At 48.5% G+C, this 19,135-nt stretch overlaps 1 protein-coding gene, 1 long non-coding RNA gene and 1 pseudogene across 5 annotated transcripts in view; 1 reads left to right on the top strand and 2 right to left on the bottom strand.

The window, feature by feature from the left end:
- Window positions 1-1,114: 1,114 nt before the first annotated feature.
- On the top strand, window positions 1,115-10,304 carry LOC102258208. 4 transcript variants are annotated; one of them, XR_001361805.1, is made up of 6 exons: window positions 1,115-1,274; window positions 1,437-1,542; window positions 2,622-2,725; window positions 5,509-5,835; window positions 6,555-6,708; window positions 9,500-10,304. It is a non-coding gene; the product is annotated as an uncharacterized LOC102258208 (long non-coding RNA). The 4 variants fall into 4 exon arrangements; XR_001361804.1 differs by lacking the exon at window positions 9,500-10,304 and having other exon boundaries at window positions 6,555-7,176; XR_001361807.1 differs by lacking the exon at window positions 9,500-10,304 and having other exon boundaries at window positions 5,509-5,659; window positions 6,555-7,176.
- A 1,300-nt stretch (window positions 10,305-11,604) lies between these two features.
- LOC106725825 lies at window positions 11,605-17,463 on the bottom strand (annotated as a pseudogene).
- A 139-nt stretch (window positions 17,464-17,602) lies between these two features.
- The window catches only part of DDIT4 (DNA-damage-inducible transcript 4), a 2,006-nt gene continuing 473 nt past the window's right edge, over window positions 17,603-19,135 (bottom strand). Inside the window, exons 3-4 of the mRNA XM_014538411.1 lie at window positions 19,069-19,127; window positions 17,603-19,018 (exon numbers count right to left, since the gene is read on the bottom strand). Of these exons, the coding sequence (XP_014393897.1) occupies window positions 18,438-19,018; window positions 19,069-19,127 (640 nt within the window). The 3' untranslated portion in view covers window positions 17,603-18,437. The remainder of the gene's footprint in view (window positions 19,019-19,068; window positions 19,128-19,135) is intronic.

Here is a 19,135-nt window from a genome sequence, read left to right on the forward strand (position 1 = left end):
CGGTTCCTCAGCGGAGCTGGGTGGATGGTCCGGGGAGGAAGCCGTTTAGGTCTCGAGGGCCGGCTCCGGGGGGGCTTCGGCGGTTCCCGAGGGCCGCCAGGCGGAGGCGGACTTGGAGGCTCTGCTGGGCCGAGGAGGAAGCCGAGGAGTAAAAGTATTAGGAAGAGGGTGGGAAGGATCCCGCTGGCAAAAGACCGGAGCTCCTGGAGGTGGGGGTCGTGTGGTCTCAGTAAAGTAAGACCCCTGTTGGAACCCACGCTCTGCCCGCAGCAGCGGCGGCCCGTGCACACGCGGGCCTTCCTCTCTCTGTTGGTGGAAGGGGTCCAGCACCGTTACTTCGCGTCTGTCCCTGTGCTGAACACCTAGGGCAGCGGTTCTCAACCTGTGGGACGCGACCCCTTTGGGGGTCGAATGACCCTTTCACAGGGGTTGCCTAAGACCATCGGAAAACACATTGAATATATAATTACCTAATGTTTTTGTGATTCATCACTATGCTTTAATTATGTTCAATTTGTAACAATGAAAATACATCCTGCATATCAGATATTTACATTACGATTCATAACAGGAGCAAAATTACAGTTATGAAGTAGCAACGAAAATAATTTTTTTAAAAATATATTTTATTGATTTTTTACAGAGAGGAAGGGAGAGAGATAGAGAGTTAGAAACATCGATGAGAGAGAAACATCAATCAGCTGCCTCCTGCACATCTCCTACTGGGGATGTGCCCGAAACCCAGGTACATGCCCTTGACCGGAATCGAACCTGGGACCTTTCAGTCTGCAGGCTGACACTCTATCCACTGAGCCAACCCGGTTTCGGCATAAACGAAAATAATTTTATGGTTGGGGGTCACCACAACATGAGGAACTGTATTAAAGAGTCGCAGCATTAGGAAGGTTGAGAACCACTGACCTAGGGAGTCATTCTTGCTGGAATGCCCTCAAAACGACCCTGAGATGTGTGGGAGCCACTTTATTAGTATTATTTTTTTAATTCTCACCAGAGGATATAGTTTCCATTGATTCGAAAGAGAGAGGAAGGGAGAGGGACAAACATTGGTTTGTGAGAGAAACATCAATGGGTTGCCTCCCCAACCGGGGATCAAACCCACAGCCTTGTTATGTGCCCTGACGGGGAATGGAACCCGTGACCCTTCGGTGCAGGGGACACGCTCTAACCCACAGAGGACACCGGCCGGGGCTCTGGGAGCCACTTTACAGATGAGGAAAATGAGGCTCAAGGAGGCTACGGGAGAAAAGCCCAAGGTGAGCTCAGTTCCTAGACATGAGAACCGTCTGGCCGGGTTGGTGGTTCTCTGAAGGGAAGTGGGCGGTGCCGTTCCCACCCCACCCCCACCCCCAGGGGACCCTGTGCCCTGTGCGGAAGGAAGGGTCGTGCCAACCGTGAGACTTGCGTGGTTTCCTTAGCAGAACTGCGTCAGGCTCTCTGGGGGGTAAACCGCTGCTCACTGGTGACTGCGCCTGGACTAGGGGAGGTCAGAATGGGGAACCGACTTCTCCGGAAGGAGGGAGGGTTGTGACATCATCTCGCCCTTTCATTATTCATGGAAGCCCGCATTTTACAGTAACAGACCAATTTAACTTAGCCTGGCTGGGATTGAGACCTGGCAAGGAGTGGGGCACGGGAGGGGCTGAGCCAGCAGAGTGGGCACTGGAGGTAGCCTTACCCTGGATCTCCTCTCTGGGTCCCACTTTTCTCATCTGTGAAATGGGATTGATTAGACTGTGAGGATGAGGAAACATAATCATGACACCCACCAGAGTATTTCCTGGTGCCACCTGTCATCCGGATGGGTCAGGCAGGCCTCACCCCCACCCCACATGCTTACCAGTGTTTCCTGGGACCCCCACAGGTGGCCCTTGCAGTTCCCCTCCAGGGGCCAGAGTCATTAGCCAACACTTCTGGAACACCTACAAGCTGATGTTTTTTGAGGATCTAACATGTGTCAGGTTCTGTGTTAAGCGTTGGACCCTGATCGATCCTTTTAATCATCCCAGAACAACCCTTCCTTTCTCCTGAGAAATACCCCTTATTTTGCAGATGAGGAAGCTGAAGCTTACAGAGAGGTTAAGAAAGTTCACCGCGTGAATCGCAGACTCTTTCTGATACAAATGACAAAAATCTGACTCAAACTGGGTTATGCTAAGAAGGGAGTTTACTGGCTTTGGAAACAGAAATCCAGGCATGACTTGATCTGGAGATTCAAAAACGTCATAAAGATTGAATCTCTCTACTCTGCCTTCACCAACTTGGGGTCATATTTGAGCTCTGTGAGGGGTTCATATCATTCCAAGTTCTGGTTCAGTAGAAAAGAGAGTCTCTTCTTGGTAATTGGGGCACAAGTTCCAGGATTCACTCTAATTGTACAGTTGGGGGGGGGGGGTCAAATGACCACTCAGATGACCACCTCGATAAAATCTGCCCAGGAAGATTCAGTGCTGATTGGCAGGTCTGGTGGTCTGGTCACGGGGCCCCACAGCTTCGGCCTCACCAATGGGCTGATAGGGAAGGAGGGAGGAATGTCTTTTCAAAGGAGAAACAGAAGAGATGGGGAGTGGGTGCCAGTTGCTACCTCTACCTTGTTATCACAGGTCACACAATTGAGAAGAGATGAGGCCTGGATGGAGCCCTGGTCGCCTGACTCCAGAACCCACGTTCTGAAATCCTCTGCACTTTCTGCTGCAGGTGCAGCCTGGTAAGCACTTAGCAGAGAAAACCCAGATGTAGAAGGTGAGGCCCTGCTGTGGGAGAGCACCCTCCCCTTCCTCCCTGGCCTCAGGTCAGTCCTCATCACCTCTGGTGCCCATCCCACCTCCTGCTGAGGCTGCTGCTCCTGGAGGGTCCTGGAGCCTTTCTGACCGCTGGGTCCGGGCTGCTGCCTGCCATGCTGCAGAAGGCCCTCCCCATGTAGCTGAGGTATGCCACTGCCCTGGGGCCTGGTAGCTTCCCGTTTCTCCAAGCAGAAGAGAGGCTCATTAGACACTGGGACTGTGTTCTCCCTTTCCCTGTGGGTGGTCCCTCTCTGGACCAGGCAGGATTTGTGCATTAGGCAACAACTGTGGGTGTTTTTTTTTTAAAGTATATTTTTATTGATTTCAGAGAGGAAGGAAGAGGGAGAGAGAAACATCAATGATGAGAGAGAACCATTGATCGGCTGCCTCCTGCAAGCCCCCCACTGGGGATCGAGCCCACAACCTGGGCATTTGTTCTTGACCAGAATCAAACCTGGGATCTTTCAGTTCGAAGGCCGACGCTCTAACCCAGCGGTTCTCAACCTGTGGGTCGCGACCCCTTTGGCAGTCGAATGACGCTTTCACAGGGGTCGCCTAAGACCATCCTGCATATCAGATATTTACATTACAATTCATAACAGTAGCAACATTACAGTTATGAAGTAGCAATGAAAATAATTTTATGATGGGAAGAAGGACATCTTTTGCTGGAAACAATAGAATATAAATATAAAAAATAATTTTGTATTTCAGAAGTAGTTAATTGCCAAAGGACAGAACAAAATTAAATAAGATAAGATTCTGAACCAAGTATAAAGTATAAAATATTTTCTTCACAAAATACATTAGGTTTAATTTAGTCTAGACACCAAATCTTTCAGATGCTATCTTTCTCTTAACCTATTAAGAGTCTAGAGACAGTGATGGTGAACCTATGACACGCGTGTCAGAGGTGACACGCGAACTCATTTTTTTTGGTTGATTTTTCTTTGTTAAATGGCATTTAAATATATAAAATAAATATCAAAAATATAAGTCTTTGTTTTACTATGGTTGCAAATATCAAAAAATTTCTATATGTGACACAGCACCAGAGTTAAGTTAGGGTTTTTCAAAATGCTGACACGCTGAGCTCAAAAGGTTCGCCATCACTGCTCTAGCCACTGAGCCAAACTGGCCAGGGCACAACTGTGGTTTTGAGGGCCCTAGGGAGCCCTTCTCTACTCCCTTTATACCTTCTTTTAAAATTCTGTCATCAGATAGGATTTCACTCATTTAACTTGCATTAATATTTAAACTCCCCTGAGAGAGGGAACATCGTAGGTCTTATCACTCATTCACACTTTAGTGAGAAGTAGTTCACAGAATCCTTCCTGAGGATTATTATGGCCACCTTTTATTGAATGCTCTCCATTGATTCAAAAGCTTTTCATGCATTATCTCATTTAATCCTCACAACTCTGTCAGGTGGGAACTATTATCACCCCTGATTTACAGATGGGAAAACTGAGGCTCAGGGTCTGCAAGCAGTGGGCTTTGACGGCATGAAGGCTGTTTCCAGAGCCTACACTGCCTGTCACTCCACCGAAATGACCTCTAATACTCTTCAGTTTACAAATGTACTCAGTGCATTTATATACATCTTTTGGACCTCCCTACAACTCAGCAAGGTCGTTGGTATGATCACCCACATTTTATAGAGGAGATCGTTGAGGCTAAGTTTAGTCAACTGGTACGTGGCTCCAGGATTTAGACTCCTTACTCCCATCTGAGACCAGTGCTCCTGGACCCCACGCAACATGCAGTGAGAAGCCTTGAGTCAGCTCACTCTGGTGTCTTGGGGACAGAGGGAGAGTGTGGTGGGCATGGAAGCTAGGAGCTCCCAGAACAAATCTCCTTTCTCTCCCTTCTTCCTCCCTTCTTCCCTTCCTCCTCTTCTTTCTCTCCTTCCTCCAATTGTTCTATTAACCACCTGAGCACCTACTAAGAATGGTGCCTGTGGGTAAGCAGTGGCCAAAACAAGTGTCCCTTGTGTCCTCACAGGGCTGATAGTCTAACAAAATAACTAATAACAAAAATTCCTTACGTGTTTATGGTGAGCTGGGCGCTGTGCTGAGTGCTGAACGTGCCCCATCCTCATAGCCTCTCAGGTGGGGAACTGGGCCTCAGGAAGGGCTGCGTGCATCAACTCCTTTAATATGATTCCAGTCTGATTCCAGAGTCCAAGCATCTCACCACAAGGCTGGACTGCCTCCCTCTTGGGGTGTAGTGGGGAACCAGTGGATGCTTATGGAGTAAAGAATACCGCCTACACACACACACACACACACACACACACACACGCAGTGTTGGCTCGCCCAGCACCAGAGGCAGCCATCACAGTGTCTCCAAGACCCTCCCTGCCACCAGGAGCCAGGCCCCAACCCCAAAAGGAAGCTGAGTGGGGAAAGGCTATCTTCCAAGGCAGGAACAGGCTGGCACACTTCAAGACCTCTGGATGGAACTCCCAGCGACACTGAATTAGAGTGACCCAGGCAGAGGTCCTGTTCTTTCTCCCCAGGTTGTCTGTCAGCGTGATTTCCTTGTGCCTCGGTTACCTCTTCTCTAGGTTCATCTGCGCATCAGCTGCGTCTGAAACATTATCCATCAGACACTTTGTAGAGCCAGCTGGGTGCTTCCTCCTCCCCCCTTTCTGACCTGGTCCTTTTCCAGGATCTTCATAGAGATTATGTTTCCCTCTTTGTAGATGTGGAAACAAGGCTCAGAAGGCTACCCACATAATGATTGTGAGAAATGCAGTGAGAACCCACTTAGGTCTTGAGTCTACTGTCTCAACAAGTACCTACTAAACATTCAACTATATGTCAGAGTCTGCGCCATGCCCAGGAGATGTAACAGTGAGCAAGAGAGAGTCCTCCTACCTTTATGAGCACTAATTCCAGGAGGGGCGGACAGACAAGACAGGAAATGTTGGCAGAATGAGGTGACAAGAGCTAATTTGGCCGGGCAGAGGACAAAGGTCTGCTCTGGGCTGTCTCAGCCCTGGCACTTTGGGGGACCCAGCAGAGCAAAGGTTTCGGGGCTGGGGAGTTGAAGTTGGGAAGATTGAGGGAAGGCTAATTGGGGTGCTAACCGGGAGAAAGAGTTGGAGCTGCCCTACCCTCAAAAATACCCGGACCAAGCTGACTTTGGCCTCTGCCTGCTGCCTCTCAGTCTGTGCTCTGCCTGCCTGGATTTTCCACGCCGACAGTTTCCTTGTCTTGGGTGCTTTCCAGCCCCACCTGCTTTCCTGGAGCCCAGTTCATCCCTCATTCCTGCCAGTCATATGCCAGTGTCACTCTGAGTAACTCTAGGGACCCAGGGTGACCTCACCTGCTCCTGATTCAGTTTGACTCACTCTCCACATTTCTAGAAGGTGTCTCTTGGCCATTTTAATCCCATGTTCAGGCACCCAGGGCCTTTGGCACATCCCCCTCCAGACTCCTGATGGTTAACCAGGTCTGTGTCATGCAGGGGATGGTGGGGGGCGGGAGCGGGGTGGGGCTGAGGCAGGAACCGTCAGCCACCTCTACAGCTCATGTTGGAAATCTTTCCAGTGATCATGAACAGTCTCCAGTCTACATTTTTTGTTTGTTGGTTGGTTTGTTTTTCAGTCTACGTTTTTGTCCTTAACAGAAAAGGATATTATCTAGGAAGAATAGCTTGTGTTAATTGATTGTTTACTACGAACTGGGCACTCTACAGACGTTATCAGAGTCTCACAACATTTCGTTATTGGTTTTCATTTTCAAGATGAGGAAACGGAAGCTCAGAGAAGGACTTGACTTGTCTAAGGTCTAAAATCACACAGCAAGGAATTGGCGGAGCTGGGATCAGAACCCAGGCACCCTTGACTCCAGAGTTGTTTAACCAGAACCACACACCTGACCCCGCCAGCTGCCCACAGGTAGGGAAGGGAAGAGGGAGAGCATTCCACCCACCAAGCCTGAGCCTGCTCAGAGCCAGCCCCATGCACCCGCAGGATCCCTTGTGGTGTTGTGAGAGGGAATAGCAACCGTGAGAGGAGTCACCCAGGGATCTGAGGGCCACCACCACGTCCTTGGTGAAAGGAAGCCCAGACCTACAGAACACCCATGGGAGGCACCCCCTTGTGAGTGGGTCCAGCCTGTGCCGGCTGGTGGGAGTCATGGCTGGTCATCCCACCTCATTTTTACGTGGGCCCAGTCCTACCACCTCAGTTTTCCCCGCTTTCCCCTCCCTCACCTGGTCTCCAGTCTGCTCTGGATCCCTCCTGCTGGACCTCTCCCACCCATCCTGCCTTCTCAGCAGACGAACCCGTGCAGCCTAGCGCTGTGCTGTCCAATACAGTGGCCACTGACCACATGTGGCTGTTGAGCACTTGAAATGTAATGAATGCAGCGGAGGAACTAAATTTTAAATCTTATTTCACTTTAATCAATTTACATTTAAGTTTTAAAATTGACAGTGTTGTTATTGGAAAACATTTAAATATGTGTGGAACAACTTGGGTATGTAAATCATTTTTTCAACTGCAAATTTTATGAAATCTAAATACAGGTAATTCTCTAATGAAAACTTAGCAAGTGCTGTAAGTGTAAAAACTAGGCACCAGATTTTGAACACGTAGTAAAATAAAATGGAAAAGTATCTTAATATTTTTATATTGATTTCATGTTGAAATGATCATATTTTTAATATATCGGTTTAAACAAAATATATTATTAAAATTAATTTCACCTGCTTTTTAAAAATAAATTGTTATTGATTTTGAAGAGGAAGGGAAAGGGAGAGATAGAAACATCAATGATGAACACTAGCTGGTTTGGCTCAGTGGATAGAGCGTCGACCTGTAGACTGAAGGGTCCCAGGTTCGATTCTGGTCAAGGGCACATGCCCAGGTGCGGGCTCCGTCCCCAGTGGGGAGCATGCAGGAGGCAGCCAATTGGTGATTCTCTCTCATCATTAGGGTTTCTATCTCTCTCTCCCTCTTCCTTCCTCTCTGAAATTAATAAAAAATATATTTTTTAAAGAAAAGAAACATCAGTGATGAGAGAGAATCATTAATTGGCTGCCTCCTGCACGTTCCACAGTGGGGATCGAGCCTGCAATCCAGGCATGTGCCTTTGACTGGAATCGAACCCGGGACCCTTCAGTCCTCAGGCCGACGCTCTATCCCCTGAGCTAAACTGGCTAAGGTCCATCTGCTTTTTTAAGAGAAAGTTTATTTAGCAAGTTACAGAGGTAGCCCTGGCTGGTGTTGCACAGTGGTTAAAGCATCAGCCCACACACTGACAAGTCACGGGTTTGATTCCTGGTCAAGGGCACGTACCTGGGTTGCAGGTTCAATTCCCGGCCCCAGTCAGGGCTCCTTCGGGGGCAACCAATCAATGTATCTCTTTCATATCTCTCTCTCTTTTTCACCTCTCTCTCTTTCTCCCCCCCTTCCTCCCTTCTACTCTCTCTAAAAAAAAAAAAAAAAAATCAACAGAAAAAATATCCTCGGGTGAGGATTAACAACAAAAGAAAGAAAATTACAGAGGTAGTAGAAGTGAGCCAGCAGGGCTGCGTAGGCTCGGGAAACAAGTTACAGAAGCAAAAGAAGGGCCCTTGGAGCTTCAGAGAGGGAAAGACAACGGTAACACACCTGGGGGAAGAAGAGGGGAGGCCTGCTCTGGAGAGGAAGCGTGCGCCTCACCTGGTTTGCTTTAAGGTAGCTGCTAGAAAAATCTTCAGTTGCTTATGTGGTTCATATTATATTTCTATCAGACAATGGTAGCCTAGAGGTTAAAAGTGTGAGTTCAAATCCTGGTTCTGTGTGTCCTTGAGCAACTTAACCAATCCCTCTGGACCTCCGTTTTCTCGCCTATTAGGGATAATAGTTGCATCTCCCCCATAGGGGAATAAATGAGATAATGTTTGTAAAGCACTTACCACAGTACCTGGCATATAATAGTGCTCAGGGAAAAAACATCATCATCATGGGCTTTCTTTCATCATAACACTCCAAGTGCAGTTCAGTTAAACTCAGTATTTATTGAGGGCCTGCTGTGTGCTGGGCTCTGGGGATTGGATGGAGACAAGCCATTCTGCTCTCATGGAACTCCTATCACTAGGAGGGAGGCAGCCACTAAAAGAAACAGGATAAGTGCAGGTGGTGGCAAGTGTTGGGGAGAAAACGAACATGGATAATTGCTAGAGAGTGGCTCAAGGCTGCTTTAGCAGGAGCGGCCAGGGAAGGCTCCCCGGTGGAGCAGGGGACTTTTGAGCTACACCCGACGAACCAGGTGAGGCTGCGAGGGAGGCATGTTCCCAGCAGAGGGAACAGCTAGTGCAGAGGCCGGAGCGCAAGCCCCTGCCTTGGCTGTCTGTATTGCTTCACCAAATTTTCCACTTCTTGCATCCAGCTCTCTCCTGGCCACTACACTGTCCCGTGCTCATGGCAACCTTTGTAAACCTGGTCCACATGATCTCCCTTCTCATCTCTTCTGTCTGCTCCTGTCCCCTTCACAGGCCTCCTTCTCCACTGCCCCTCCAGCTCCCGCCTCCTGTTCTAGGAAGTTTCCCCTGATGGGCTCTCTCTCGGGTTCTTCTAGGCTGAATACTGTGTTCCTTTGTTCGATACCATCCTGGTCCCCCAATCTCCCCACCCCCACCCCCCGGCCCTTCATCTTCCTGGGGCAGCTGTGCCTTCCCAACACACTTGCCCCCTTTCCTAGGGCAGGAACCAGAACCAAAACCAGAACCAGGTCTTACGCTCACCCCAGCACAGAGCTGAGCCCTTCAATAACTCCTATGGATTGCCAGATCCCTTCTCTGAGAGACATGTCTGCCCAGACAGAATGGAAAATCCCTGGCTGAAGGAAGGGCCGTGGAAATTTCTTCTTAACGTTCCCTTTCCAGACTTGGACTCACCCCAGAAAGCAGTCAAGCATTTGCCCAGTGACCTGCAAGGCAGCGCTGTTCTTCCTCCTCCACCCCCACCCCAGGCGGGAACCCAGGGAGCAGTGATGAGTGGGCGCGGCTGGGGAGAAGCCATAGTGGCAGCGGATGACTGCTCTGCTCTGCCTCGGAGAACCACTCTTGATGTCCTTTAGTCCCACACCTTCAGTTTAAAGATGAAGAAACACGGCTCAGTGGCAAAATCAGACTAGACTGAGGGTGTTTCCACTCCCACTCCAACCCCCTTACATTGCTCCATGTACCTGTGTCCTCATTGTAAAACGGGAATAATAATAGTACCTACTTCATTGAATTGGTGGTATGTCAGATGAGTTAAAGATGTAGAGTATTTTGTAGATATGAGCTCTATATGCTCTCGAGTCCTGAGCTTGCCCTTCCTTGTAGCCCCATGGTGGAGCGTGCTGTTAGCATTCTGCTGATCTCTTGTGGGGACGGGAGGGGGCTTGAATGAGGGCTTGAGTCATCACCAGAGGCAGGCAAGTTCCAATGAGGCCTGTCTTGTCTAGAGATTGTATCCACAGCATGTCTGGCCCATATTAGTCCCACTGCTTTTTAAAATGTATGCAGATGCAATTACAGTGAATAAAATACAAATTCACTTACCATTGTTACTGGAGTCACAGGTTTGTCATATATCAAGTCAATCAATGATAGCTAATGGAGATTCAGAATGGGTTGGGGGCCATTGGGACCGGTGCCTCAATCCTTAGCCCTTCTCCCCTGGGAGGCCCGGGCTCCTCTCCTGTCCTCCAAGGTGTGCGGCTCAAATCAGCTCTACTACTCTCCCCAGCCTCAGCCTTCCCCCAGAGGGTCTCTGACAGGGAATCGGAATGCCTTGGGGGAGGTCCATGTGAGAGAATGAGGAGAGCAGCCCTCACACCTTTGGGGCTGAAGTTTCATCCTTCCTCCTCTTGGAACCTGTCCTCACTCTGCCACCCTCTCTCCTCCAACTTCCTAGAGCATGTGGAGTACTGCAGATCCACAGCCCTCATCCAGCCCTTCACCCCGTACTTATAGGGATGGGTGCAGTGGGACTTGATTGCTGGGCAAATTTGAACTTGGATGGGACACGGAGTGGCACAAAAGTGCTTGGAATTTGTGCGTTGTTGGTGGGAATGTAAAATGGTGCAGCTGCTGTGGAAAACAGTTTGGTAGTTCCCCAAAAAATTAAAAGTAGGATTATTATATGATCCAGCAATTCAACTTCTGGGAATATACCCAAAAGAAGTAAAAGCAAGTCTCGAAGAGGTATTTGTACACCCATATTTATAACAGAATTGTTCACAATAGCCCAAAGAAGGAAGCAACTCACCTATCTATTGATGGATGAATGGGTAAGCAAAATGTGGTATATACATGCAATGGACTATTACTCGGCCTTAAAAAGAAAGGAAATTCTGACAGTTGCTACAACATGGATGAACCTTGAACGCATTGTGCTAAGTCAAGTAAGCCAGGCACAATAAGGCAGATACTATATGATTCCCTTTCCGTCGGGTACCTAGAGCAGTGAAATCCATAGAGACACGAAGGGAAATGGCGGTTGCCAGGGGCTGAGGGGAGGGGAACGGGGAATTGTTGTTTAATGAGTACAAAGTGTCAGTTTTACAAGATGAAAAGTTTCAGAGAAAGGTGGCACAACAATGAGAATATATTCAACACTAGTGACTGTTCCCTTAAAATGGTTAGTACGGTGGATTTTATGTTATATGCTTTACCATAGTTTTTTAACAAGTGTTTGGAAGTGGCCCCAATGGGCTCTCCAGGCGATGGAAGATTTGAGATGTCATGGTCCTTCAATCCCTCCTTTCTTCTGCACATGTTCATTAGCTTGTGGTTTTGTTGTTGTTGTTTTAGGAATTCACAGTTTTGCTGGGCTCAGACCAGAGGAAGACCATTAAGTCTTGAGGACCTCTGTGTATTTGTCAGTTTTCTTCGCCACCTTCTTTTTGGCCTGTTTCTGCAGCTTCATGAGCTGCCATTTCTTCGGGTAATGGATTTTGGCTCTCCCCTTCCCCTCCAGCGTGGCTGTGACTGCCTAGAACTTCCGGCCAACCTCCTGAGCCAGGCGTCCCAGGTAGGCCAACCTCCTTGTAGGCTTCCAACACGCAACCTTGGGGGCCGCAGGAACCACTGCTCTTTCATGTCATAGGCCATCGGGATCCCATCAAACACCTTGAGATGGTCCCAGGGGTCCGGCCTGCTTGGCCTCACACTGTCCGCAAAAGATGCAGTGGGGGAGGGGGGGGGGGAAAAAACTGGTAAGAGCCGAGGGAGGGGTTGGTGTTCATCCACTTGCAGAGGAAGGCCAGGGACTTCATTTTGTTTCTGTAGAAATTGCCAGAAATGTTGATACCCTCACAGTGCACGTCCCCCGCCTTCCGGCCCAGCAGCACCTGCTTGGCCACAATGGTCGCCAGGCGGCCCAGGAGATGCCTTTGCCATTCAGTACCAGGACCTGGCCCTCCGCCGCCTGCAGCAACTGCCTGGGCTCATTAGTAGTTTCAATAGGCCGGGCTCTGTTCTAGACACAAAAAATGCGGGCTGACATTCTATTGGCAGAGACAGACAATACATAAATCTGATCCAAAATATTCATGGCTTTTCTTTTGTTTTCCTTTTCTTAGTGAAAAATCTACCATTTTTATTTACATGTGGTTTACAAATTACCATATTTAATTGTGGAGCTGTAATTTTTTAAAAAAACTTCTGGAGCTCCCCCGGCCAGCGCGGCTCAGTGATTGAACGTAGACCTATGGACTAGTAGGTCTCAGCAGGTCCCGGCTGGATCCCCAGTAGGGGACGTGCAGGAGGCAGCAGACCAATGATTCTCTCTCATCATTGATGTTTCTATCTCTCTTTCCCTCTCCCTTCATCTCTGAAATCAACTTAAAAATATTTTTTTTAAGAGAGAGAAAAAAACTTCTGGAGCTCATTTTATATATTTTGTGTATTAAAACATTTTAAATTTATTTACTTTTTTATGGCATTTATTTGAATGGCACTGGTTAATAAAATTATATAGGTTTCAGGTGCACCATTTTACAACACATCATCTGTACACTATTATATGTTCACCACCCCAAGTTAAATCTCCATTCATCACCTTTATCCCTCCTGTACCCTCCTCCACCTCCCTCCAACTCCCTTCCCCCTGCAATCACCACACTGTTGTCCGTGTCAATGAATTTTTCTTCTCTCTCTCTCTTTTTATATTATGAATAATGCTGCTATGAACATTCATATATAAGGTTTTATTTGGATATATGTTTTCATTTATCTCAGGTATATACCTAGAAGTGAAATTGCTGGGTCAGATGGTAACTCTATGTTTAACATTATGAGGAATTGTAAAATAGCTGCACCATTTTACAATTCCTCCAACAATGTATGAGAGTTCCAGTTTCTCCATATCCTTGTCAATACTTGACATTATCTGTCTCCTTGATTATAGCCATTCTGGTGGTATGAAATGGTATCTCCTTGAAAATTGATTTACTTTTTCCTAATGACCAATAATGTTAAACATCTTTTCATGAATGGCTTATAGGTCATTTGTACATCTTCTTTGGAGAAATGCCTATTCAGATTCTTTGCTCATTTTTTAATTGCTATAAGAGTTCTTTATACATTCTAGATGTAAATCACTTATCATTATATGATTTGCAACATATCTTCTTCCAGTCTGTGGGTTGTTGTTTTTTTACTCTCTTGATTGTGTCCTTTGAAATACAAATGTTTTTAAATTTTATAAAGTCCAACTTGTTGATCATCTGTTTTATCACTTGTACTTTTGGTGTCATATCTAAGAAATCATTGCCTAATCCAAGATCATGAAGATTTATTCCTATATTTTCTTCTAAGAGTTTTATAGTTTAGCTCTTCCATTTAGGTCTGTGACCCACTTTGGGTTAATTTTTGTGTACATATGCCTTTTGCAACAATTCATGGAAGCCCTGGCCAATGAGGCTCAGTTGGTTAGGCGTCGTCCCCGTGCACCAAAGGGTTGCTGGTTGGACTCCAGGTCAGGATACAGGTCAGGGCACATGCCCAGGTTTGGGCTCTAAACCAGTAGTGGGTGTGTGGAAAGCAGCCAATCGATGTATTGCTCTCACATCAATGTTTCTCTCTCTCACTCTCTCTTCCTCTCTAAAAATCAATAAAAATTTCATATATTGAAGTGTAATTTACATTCAATAAAATTGATCAATTTTAGGTATACAGTTAAATTAGTTTTATCTCACATACTTTTAGTCATTCTGTATTGTTGGATTTTTTTCCTGAGAAGTTAGTGTGTGTGTGTAGCGGGGGGAGAGGTAGAAAGAGAAAGAGAGAATCACCTTCTTAGGGGTTCCCACTTACTTTGGCTTTCTCTTGCAGCCCCAGGGATCCATTTAATTATATATGGGTTGAATGAATGAATCAAGTGACAGTCTATCAGTGTCTGCTTTCAGAGCCACTAGTACTACATGACCACAGTTATTGCCACAGTTGGAATGGGGATGAAGACTCCTCACCGGGCTCCTGCGTGGGTATGTCTGGGTTTAATGGGCTGTTTTCTAATTTGTGATTCTTTCATAGAGTCCCCTTCCAGGAGAATGAGAGTCCTGTCGTACCCTATTAATGGGGCCTGGTTTCTGTGCCTCATGTTTCCTCAGTCTTATGGTGGGCTGCCTCACCAGCACTCGGTCACCTCTACCAGCAACAGTAGGATGTGGCTGACCCAGACACCCTGGGCTGGGGAACCAGGAGGGCTCGGGGAGTTGAATGGAAGGACCAGGAAGTAGGAAGCCACACTTCCCATCTGAGGCCTGCAGCCCTGCTCACTGAGCCATGCTTGGCCTTTGCATTTTCTTCTGAACCATGACGTAAAACTATAGGAGCCCCTCACCCCCACCCCTCATGCCCTGACCAGGGATCAAGCAACCTTGGCGTATTGGGACAACACTCCAACCAACTGAGTTACCTGGCCAGGGCTTATGAAAGGAATCTTTTACAGGGCGTAGCCAGGCTTAGAAGAATACAGCTTAGAAGAACAGCTATCTGAGCACATTGCTCCAAAATGATGTCTTTCACAAGAATGTATTAAGGTTATATGTTGACATGACTGTTGTTAAAATGATGGCTTTTGAAAAGATGTTAGAGAAAAGCAGGACCAGAGGGGAAGGAAGTCAAAGGTGGTCCCTGTTGTGCAGGGTGCTTGCTCTACAGCCAGCTTGGGCCTCTCATTTCTTGCCCAGCCACTAGCTTCCTCACCATTACCCCCATTTTACAGAGGAAACAGAAAGTGACTTGCTCAAGGTCATCAGCTTAGAAATGTCTGAGCCAGGATTGAAACCCACATTTCACTATATGTACTGCATGGTGGTCTTAGCCACAAGGACACTCCCTCTCTTCCAGGATCTTGGCCTTTAATATTCCTCTACAGTAGGCAACAGGCGTAATAAAACAACAAAGTGTTCTACCCTGCCCTCCTTTTTCCTTAGCCTGAGAGTCTGAGGCTGGTGAGGGAATCTTGTGTTGTCTGAGCCAAGGGAGAGGGGGGTGATCAAGGAAGAGGGTGTCCTACAGAACTGGACGGATACTAAATAAGTACCTACAATGAGACCAGAAAACTGCTAAACTGCAGTCATGAAGGACAAGGCAAGGGGAGGCAGAGGGGACTCATAAAAGGACTAGAACTTGCTCTGGGCCTTAAAGGACAGGCTGTGCAGGCAAGACAGGGCCCACATCCCTGGTGGAGGGCACTGGAATGAGCAGAGCCTGGGGCCAGAGAAGGGGGCAGACCACACTGACCTGTCCCAAAAAGAAGCAGAGTAGTAGGGAGTACCCTGGATAGTCTGAAAAGGGCCCAATACCAAAGGTCTTGAGAGGCAGACAGTAGAATCTGTTAATAGGGAGCTATTACAGGTTCTAGAGTAGTATCCCAATGAGATGGGAAATAGAAATAAGGGAGGGAATTAGAAACAAAGGGATTCAGTACAAAATTTGTAGGCCTAGTAGAACGATTTTTGAAAGCATTTTCCAAAGTTGGGACTTAGCCACAAGGATGCTACCTCTCTTCCAGGATCTCAGCCTTTAATATTCCTCTACACGAGGCAACAGGCGTAATAAAACCACCAAGTCTTAGCCCCATCTTCCCTTCAAAAGCCCAATGTCTGGGGCAAAGCTTCCTGTTGCATCTTAGGAGGCCCAAGAGCTCCCACTTAGGAGCCCTTCTGTCCTGCTTGTGGAGATTTGCAAGCCTGTGAAGATGAAAAAAGCCCGTCTAGCTTCAGGAGAAGGGTGTCTCAGCTGAGCTGTCTTGGGAACCCAAGCTTTCCTCTGGCCTCAGTCGAACCATTTAAGAAAAGCCAAGTGTGCTTGCTGCCTCCTAGTCCTGGAAAGGGGTTAATGCTCACTGTGCATCCAGCCTCCATACCAGCAAGGCTCTGCTCTGGAGCCGGACACAGTTGTTTTCCTCGCTCCTCTTTTGGGGCCAGGGAAGCACAGCCATGAACATTGGCACGGATCTGCCCTCATGGGAAAGTGACACCACACAGAGGGTGAGCCTGCTTCACTCCCAGTTCCTACTCTGAGGGGCTCAGTGGACAGGTCAGCCATGGTCAGAAGAAGATGGCCTTTCAAGGGCTTGGGCCTCTGATTACTAATCTGTAAAACATTACAACCCCCCACCAGACCCACACCTCACAGGGTGGCTAGTAGGAGGCTGTGCTCAGAAAATGAGTGAGAGGGCTGTCCTAAAACTGCTCTGGGTACCGTCTCATTTGCTAACACCATTTTCAAATCTAGTTCTAACACAGATTCATCCACTTTTGGGAATAAGTCACTCAGTTCTGCCAGAGATGCGAGTTTTCAAAACCATCCCAAAGTTCAGGACCCTGTGTCAGAATCCCTGATGAAAATTCCTGGGGCTCTTGGCCAGCATCTCCACCGGTGCCCAGGGATCTGTGTTAACGGGCGGCCCAAGGGATTAGACTACCCACTCGAGTGGAAGAACTACCGTTTTACAGTTGGGCAAACAAGGCATATCTGGGACCAGGAAGAGAAACAAGGGAGATAAGTCTCCAAAGGCCAGTGTGGGAGGACTGCCTGCCAGTCCCGGGGAGTGAGAAGTGGGAAAGGCCTTGGCCTTCATCTGGCCCAACCTCAATTTCACTGATAAGGAAATTGGGGCCCAGAGAGTACAAGGAGTCCAGGTCATTCTTGAAAACAAGTCGGCAATCCCCTTGCTCTCTAAGCCCTCACTTGTCCTTCCGTCACCTTCATGTGCATGGGTGTCTGTTTGTGTTCTACACCTGCCCGGGCCACACCTCCCATGAGGTCATGTCTCTTTCTGAGCCCTACTTTCCTTGTCTAGTAAGAGCCTGGAAGGAAATAGTCTTTTTCAAAATCCATGTATTGATATCCCTGCCCTATAGCCTTTTTATATCCAAAGATAAAATTTGTAGTTTTCATGATTGCAGCACAAATAGAGCTTTTTAAACAGAAACAGTTTCTTGCAGTCCTTTTATTACCTGTAAGGAACTTGGGCTTAGGGGGCCCTTGTACCTGGGCCTCCTAACCCAGGGGGCAGCTAGGTGAGCTCTGCCTACTGACTGTGGCTCTGTGGGAGGTCTGAGTCACTCACCTTCCAGTGATTTCCCCTGGTAGCCTCAGTCAGCAGAGCCAGGGATCCAGGGTTCTTGGCACAGATGGCACACAACCCACATACCTCCATTACCAGGCTGGCAGGCAGCCCCGGAAAGGGACAGAGAAGCGCACGGGTGGACCTGAATTTGATTGAACCCACCTTTTAACAGTACCCATCCCATCCCACTCCCTTTCATTTCTTAGCACTAATAAGAGACTCAACCAACTTTTAACAAACACTTTTTTTATTAGAAAAGTACAAAATATTGCATAGGTCTTAATACTTGAACATCAAGTGTATTCATGAACAGGGAGTATCTTCATGTAAACAGTTCTAGATGGAAGACCCAGATGGCACTCCTCTGGGGAAGGGGTGCCAGCCCCCACCCCAGTCAGCCCCACCACTCACAGATAAACTCTTCAGTACACTTCGGGGGATGGGACAAGCGCAGCTCCCAGGTGTATTTTTTTCTCAAGTGTCAAAGATCCCCCAAGTGATCCCAACACCCACCCTTCTCTACTCTTACATTCATGCGTCTGTAAGATAGCTGCCTAGAACAGGTCAGTAGTGAAGCTCTGGTCAAAAAAACAAAAGATGCAAAAACAAAGAACACACACATTTGGCCCCTTCAGACCATGAGATACACAAAACACCTCCATGACCTCCCCCTCCCCCCGGGCCAGCTACCTTGAGCACACACGGATTGCAATTGCAGAGGCCAGTGCAGCCCAGCTGCTCTCCTGGCTGTCACACCACTGTCATCTTAACTGTCAGTAACAATAAAAATAAGGTACATGCTACATACACATCCAGCCAGAAGCCTGGTTGGCCCCTAAACCTTTGTTTCATGCTACAGTACTGAGGGCAAGCCTGTGCCCACAACGAGAAGCCACCTCTACACACCTCCGTGAGCTTCCCAGAAACACTTTCTCCCCCACCGCCCCTCAAGTGGCTGTCAGTTCTCTAACTAACAGGCAGCAAGCAGCTCCTCAGCTCCTGCCTGCCAGTGTCCACCCCAAAAGTTCAGTTGTCTGCTGTGGCGTCGGCCCCCGGCCCCAAGTTCAACATTCCTCGATGAGCAGCTGCTCGGAGCTGTACAGCTTCTTCTTGATAACTCGGAAGCCGGTGCTCAGCGTCAGGGACTGGCTGAAGCCAGGGACGAAGGGGCTGTTGGCGGAGCTGAACAGCCCCTGGATCTTGGGCCAGAGGCGTGAGTCCAGGCGCAGCACCAGGGTCAGCTGGAAGGTGGGCACCAGGCTGGGGTCGAGGGCCAGCTGGCCGATGCTGTGGCAGCTCTTGCCCTGTTCGACGCAGACGTCCAGCAGCGCCCCCCGCAGGCCGCAGGGCTCGCTGTAGGCCAGACGCAGCAGTTCCTTGCCCACCTGGCTCACCAGCTGGCCGGGCATCAGCAGGCGCGCGGGGCGCCGCGAGCCCAGTCGTGCCTGGGCCAGGCTCTCCTGCAACAGCTGCATCAGGTTGGCACACAGGTGCTCGTCCTCGGGGTCGCTGAGCAGCTCAAAGTCGGGCAGGGACACCCCGTCCAGGTATGCCGTGTCTGCAAGGGGGAGCACACAGGGGACGGTGTCAGAGCAACTCGCTCGCGGGGGGGATGATGCTTCCCGAAGAAACCAGCACTCCGTGCCTCAGTTTCCACCCCACACTCGTGCCCTACACGCCAATCCCCTCCTCCACTCCTCCATCCCTCCGCCATCTGGGTGCTGGTGGGTTTGACTCCTTCCAGCGCGGCGCTCCTCTCACC

Source organism: Myotis brandtii, unplaced genomic scaffold (genome assembly GCF_000412655.1).
Source record: "Myotis brandtii unplaced genomic scaffold, ASM41265v1 scaffold190, whole genome shotgun sequence".
NCBI classification, from domain to species: domain Eukaryota; kingdom Metazoa; phylum Chordata; class Mammalia; order Chiroptera; family Vespertilionidae; genus Myotis; species Myotis brandtii.